This window comes from Panthera tigris, chromosome A1 (genome assembly GCF_018350195.1).
Source record: "Panthera tigris isolate Pti1 chromosome A1, P.tigris_Pti1_mat1.1, whole genome shotgun sequence".
In the NCBI taxonomy this organism is placed as follows: Eukaryota; Metazoa; Chordata; class Mammalia; order Carnivora; family Felidae; genus Panthera; species Panthera tigris.
The window spans coordinates 18,711,105-18,717,500 of record NC_056660.1 but is presented as its reverse complement, the minus strand read 5'-3'; the positions used below and the strand labels follow the sequence as shown (position 1 = coordinate 18,717,500).

Below are 6,396 nucleotides of genomic sequence, written 5' to 3'. Positions count from 1 at the left end.
AAAATAAATAAAAAACGTTGAAAAAAAAATTAAAAAAAAAAAAAAAAAAAGACAGTTTCTCTGAGAAGATTCATTTTTTCCATTGAATAATCTGTTGGTCGTGTGCAGAGTGCGATCGTCTTCAGGCCTGTTTCCTTCAGTTTTTTTTGCTCTTATCGTTACGTTTAGCTGACACCTTCCCATCCATCCTCTCGTCTCATACTTGATGCCCTGTTTGAAGTCGATATACAGCTTCAGGTGTTTGATACTTTTTCGTTAGTGACACTTTTTTTTAAATAAACAACACTTTTAATTCATGTTTTAAATTCACATTTCTGAAGAACACCTTCAAAAGTTAGGTTTCAGAAGGAAACATAAATCTCGGTGGTCTGTGGAGTGTGAATGTTAATAATGTGTGTGTGACATGTAATCTTTCATTTAAGGGGTGCCTGAGTGGCTCAGTCGGTTAAGCACCTGACTCTTCATTTCAGCTCGGGTCATGATCTCACAGTTCGTGGGTTCGAGCCCCACATTGGGCTCTGCACTGACAGCGTGGAGCCTGCTTGGGATTCTCTCTCTCCCTCTCTCTCTGCCGCCCCCCACCCAATAAATAAATAAACTTAAAAAAAATCTTTCATTTAAACATAACATTTAATGCTATATTACTGCATAGAAGTGAAGTATAAACAAAGTGATATGAATCTCATGTGTAAGAAAGTTTTTTACTATTCTGTAGCTAAAATTTCTAATAACTGACCTTTTTCTTATTTCAGTGTCAGTAACATAATATCAGATATGAAAATTGCCAAATCTTCCACAGCTAGAGTTAGTACAAGACCAGTGCATCAAATTCAGTTTGATGAAGGATCTAACGATTACGTGGGCCAGAAGAAGACCAATGATCTTAAAAAAAGGTATTCAGGCTCTTTGCAGTCTCTTTGGTTTTGTTTGTTTCTCTGTAGGTTTAGTTTATTCTGTGCCTGTTATTGCTGATAGGTGTTTGAGCATTATAGATGCAATTATATCTGTTTTCTCACTCTGCGTGTACCATGTCTTACAGAGGAAAAGGTGTTCTGGGTTTAGCAGTCTTATGCTTTTCTATACCATTAATCAAGTTGGGCCCTTTCTCCCATTTACCCACGATGAATAGAGGTCTCCTGATTTTAGGATAAGTGGAGCTGATTTAATGCTGAACAAATGAACATTTTGTGAGAAGCATTATTTTTCATTCTGATTCATACATAACAATGTATATTCATATAACCTTTATATTTATCTATATAATTATCATTATTCATATCTTAGAGAAATAAGCCATCATCAAAAAAAGAAAGAAAGGAAGATCCATTATAATATCTGAAAGTGGTAGATTATTTGTGGCAATTTGAATTTGGTAATTTGCAGACTTGAAGGTGCTAAGCCATGTTTTACATAATTATTTTATAATACAAAGCTGTCTGTATTCACATGAAGTTTCTGCTTTCTCTCCTTCAAGCCCATAAAGTGAAAGTTGGGGACAGGGAACCAGATATTTATAGCACGCTGTGACAAAAACTAACTGATCTTTGTAGGAGGAGGTGCCTACAGTGGAGTATTTTTGATGTGTTATGTATTCCGTGGATTTTCTTTTAATTATAATTCCAGCAACTTGAGTTAGCTCTTTTCAGAAGTTAAACTATGAATTTATACAGGAAAATTGTAAAAGATGGTCAGCAGTTAACAAAGGAAGTTCAAGAGGTTACAGTGACTTTGGGAAATTATTTGAATTACTAATTTAAAGTGATTTTATACCTATGACATATTATTAGATAAAATAGAATGAGTATTTGGAGTTTTACTTAAGATTCCTCAAGAATATTTAATTTCAGGGGCGCCTGTTTGGCTCAGTCAGTAGAGCATGCAATTCTTGATCTGGGGTCATGAGTTCAAACCCCACATTGGGTATAGAACTTACTTTAAAAAAGAATATTTAATTTCAGTCTTGTTTGAATCATTCTTTGTTGAAATGATTCCATGATTCCATGCAATTATGTCAGAATGCTATATCATAATTTGATTCTTAATGATATTAGCTGTCATTAAAAACTAGAAGGTGGCGGGCGCATGACTGGCTTGGTCAGTAGAGCTTGTGACTCTTGATCTGGGGGTCGTGAGTTCAAGCCTCGAGTTGGGTGTAGAGATTACTTAAAAGTAAAATCTTACAGGGGCACCTAGGTGGTCCAGTCAGTTAAGTGTCCGACTTGGATTCAGGTCATGATCTCATGGTTCATGGGTTTGAACCCCATGTCGGGGTCTGTGCTGACAGCTCAGAGCCTGGAGCCTGCTTCAGATTCTGCGTCTCTCCCTCTCTCTCTGTCCCTCCCCTGCTCGCGCTCTCTCTCTCTCTCTCTCTCTCTCCCAAAAATAAACATTAAAAAAAATTTTTTTTTAAGTAAAATCTTAAAAGAAAAATTAGAAAGTGGGAAGGGAGTAGCTAAAAAAGTGGGACAGGGGTTTATGTGCATATAATGGCTATATTAAAAAACTGACTGAAGGACTCTAGAGTTAGGGAAAGCAGTGGTAAGACACCAAGTTGTTCTCCCTGCTCTGTCCTGGGACAGCCTGAGACAATCCACCATTAATATGCCCTGGGCTGATTCCTTCAGTAAGAGAACAGAGAAGTGTGAGGCACAGACCACTGGCCCTAGCATACCTCAGAGTCTTGGCACTGTGCTAGACTAATCCTGGGACTGCGGCAACTTGCATAGCCTCGTTGGTCTGTTTCCTCATCTAGGAGATGCCAACTTAAATGGCTTTCTTGAGAAATAGGAAAGGAATGTGCAGACTCTATATAGTAGATGCAATGAAAACGTCTGTTCCCTTCCTTTCCCCTTTAGTACCTTCTAAAATTCCATACTTTACCAGATCATTCCCTCTTTACCATGAGTCACCTTAATCCATCATCCTGTTGACCTGATGCAAAGTTGGGGACTGCTGGGCGCAGAGAAGAATGCAAGCCCTGAGGATGGTTCTGGAGCATAAATACCTTTGTTTAAAATACTTGGGGACCTGCTAGCGAAAACCTGAAGTGATTTGAGATCACTTTATCTAATTTTAATATGGTATTTGCATTTTTTCAGTTAGTGTGATATTGTAGAAAAAAGTAATGTGATCCAGAAAAGTATTCAAAAGTATTTTAAAAGTAACTGTCCATTTTTTAAACTGGCTTTTAATCTGCCAGTAAATTTATGTAAGTATGAATGTAAGTTGATACATGAAGCAGTTGATTAAAATATACAAGGAAAAGTTATCTGTTAACTCTCTGACATTAATTTCAATAGTTAATTAAAAATGTTATATAAAGAAAGTTAATCATTATGTTAAAATTACAGAATGATTGCTTTATAAGTGGGAATGTTTTGATTTATCTGTGCCATCTTTTATAATTATAGTTTGTAATTAAACATGCAGTGTTTTCTGCCCTTAAACTAAGACAAATGTTGACTTCAACAACTTTTAATTTAGCATATTTTAATGGCTGTCTAATGTTGAGTTTTCTAAAACCTTAATATGAAATGGATCACGTAAAAATTATGGCAATTCAAACTAATCTTTTCAATTAGCTGTTTTAGACATTAAACTACTTAACCCGCTTTATTGTATCATGATGCAAAAATTCAAGTGCATTTGTTCCGGTTTTTCATTGTCAGTTCTAAAGATGCAGAAATTTAGTTAAAATGTCTGGGTGTGAGTCAGTGGAATATTTTTAAACTTCTACATTGAGTATTTCATATACAGTTTTCTTTTTCTAAAGAATTTTTTGTTGGCAGTGTATAAAAATATTAACTTAAATTGTTTTTTCTTTTCCAGCCTTAGGAAAAATATACTCAAGGGGAAGAGACTTAATATTTTTGACCTTAAGGCCGTTACTGAAGAGGCACCCGAAACAGGTTTGTTAAGAACAACACCATTGGGGGGTGCTGGGGTGTTAATAAGTTAAGGGTTCAAGTCTTGGTTTTGGCTCAGGTCATGATTTCTCAGTTTGCAGGATGAAGCACCACATCAAGCTCCGTGCTAACAGCACGGAGCCTACTTGGGACTCTCTCTCTCTCCCTTTCTCTCTTCCATGCATGCGTGCCCTCGCTCACTCTCTAAAAAAAAAAAATAAACATAAAAAAAAGAACAACACTGTTTCTCAAGTAGACAAACATTCCATCTTTCAACAACGTCCTTCACGTTTTGATTACATAATGTCAAGTATTTTAATAAGCCATCCTGTCATTGACCTGGGTCCTGCTTATGAACGTAGTTGTTGACATTGCCAGTCTTGGTCACGTGTGTCCCTTGAAATGTTGCATGCTATGAGACAGCGGGAGGTAACTCCTACCAGCTTCCTGAATCCAGAGCTATCAGTTGGCTGCTGATTTGGGTTAGAACATTAATGATCACCTACCATTTGCAGCTGTGCTATCACAAAAGCTAAACTGTGGCTTCGGCCCTAGAGCAGCTTGCTGTCCAGAAGAGGAGATAGCATTTGTAGAAGTAACTTAGTGAGGTGATTTGGAGATCGTTTCGGAGCTGGGAAGAAGAGCATTCAGGAGATCTATTTAGCAGTCTCATGTTTTTTTCTTAATACATAGTTAGCCCTTGTTCTTTATTCTTCCCCCTTTCTTCTTTGGGTAAGAAGTCCGATCCTTCAAATTCATCATTTGAAGTCTAATTCAAAGAGATACGAGGCGTCCTCTTGCTTGACGTTAAATATGGTTTAGTGATAACTTAAAATAGATGAGAAAATTCAATGCAAATGGTCTTCAGCTTACAAGTGACTTTCATTTCCAAAGATTCTAAGTTAGCTTTTGGGACTTCATAGAAATAATTTTATAATTGATTTTTAAGTTCTGAGGCCAGCCTCCAGTGTCTCATTTAATCTATCACTTACTTATATAAACATCTGATTTTTCCCAATATTCAATAAACCTTTAGATGTTGGGGCCTAGGTTTCACCGACTTTTGTGTACCCAGCAGCACCTAGCCAAGTGGCTTACAGATCATAGGAATTAGTTATGTTAAATTGTAAATGCTTTTTTTTGAACAAATTGAGCTATAGAATATCTATCCATAGAGGAAAACTCAAGTGATATGAGATCACTTTATCTAATTTTAATATGATATTTACATTAATCAATCAGTGTTTGTTCATTTAAAACTGAAAAGAAAGCTAAGAGAACAACCTCCTTTCTCTTATGTGAAAACTGCATTGTTTGAGCTTGCTGTCTCTCAAAATAAATAAATAAACATTTTTTTTCTTTTTTAAAGGGAATTTACTGTCAGGGCAGTCACTGTTGTCCACCTAATGAACAACCAGAAGAGGCACTTGTGTTCTTGAAGAAGCCAATTTGCTTTTTTTGATCAGAAATCCTGTTCCTAAAACTGAAATTAGCTGGCAAGGAAGTACTGAAATTTTATAAAACGGTATAAAATGATTGTACTTTAATAAGGAAAGTAATATGCAAATTTATGAAAATTTACTCTAATGAAGGTACTGTTTAATAAGTTATACTTGCATGAGTCTAAAGAACGTCTTTTGTTCCCAATTAAATACAGTAGCAGCAACATGCAGACTTAAATTTAGCATTTATTCACTGCTGTTTCCCTATCACCTAAAATAATGCCTGACATATAATTTACATTCAGTAATTATTGATTGATTGAATGAGTTCTTCTATCCCAGGATTCCCACATTTTGCTCCCTCCATGTTCCTACCACTGCTGCAAAGGATATAGTCATAGACCCTCCTCCTTATCCTGGAGTAATCTAGAGCCAAGAGGCCAGATAGCTTAATGGAAGGAGTTTCAGTATTTGATGTGGATTATTCAAATTCATATTCTGGCATACTGACCTCTTTGAGTTTTCCTTTCTCCATCTATAAAATAGGGCTGATACATACCTGTCAAGGATTCAATGAACTAATGTGTAATTGAAGTGTAGGAGCACAGTGGGCATTCAGTACGTAGATGCAGCTATTAGCAACAACGATGATGGCGTTGAGGCACCTGGGTGGCTCAGTCGGTTAAGTGTCCGATTTCAGCTCATGTCATGATCTCACTGCTTGTGAGTTCGGGCCCCGCGTTGGCTCTGTGCTGGCAGCTTGGAGCCTGGAGACTGCTTCGGATTCTGTGTCTCCCTCTCTCTCTGTCCCTCCCTTGCTTACGCTTTGCCCCCCTCTCTCTCTCTCTCTCTCTCTCTCTCTTTCTCTCTCTCTCTCTCTCTCTCTCTCTCAAATATAAAATAAAACATTAAAAAAATTTTTTAAATAGAAAAAAACGTAATGATGATGGTGTTGATGATCATGGAAAAGACATAGGTTCATCGGTGTCCACTGAATAAATCTATAAAATGGGACTATGATAATTATTTTGCTGTTATGATTACTCTGG

General features: G+C 36.7%; 1 protein-coding gene across 1 annotated transcript in view; it reads left to right on the top strand.

Moving 5' to 3' along the window:
* Window positions 1-6,396, top strand: part of MRPS31 (mitochondrial ribosomal protein S31) — a 32,958-nt gene that overhangs the window by 13,766 nt on the left and 12,796 nt on the right. The window contains exons 4-5 of the mRNA XM_007097691.3: window positions 753-893; window positions 3,829-3,908. Of these exons, the coding sequence (XP_007097753.1) occupies window positions 753-893; window positions 3,829-3,908 (221 nt within the window). The remainder of the gene's footprint in view (window positions 1-752; window positions 894-3,828; window positions 3,909-6,396) is intronic.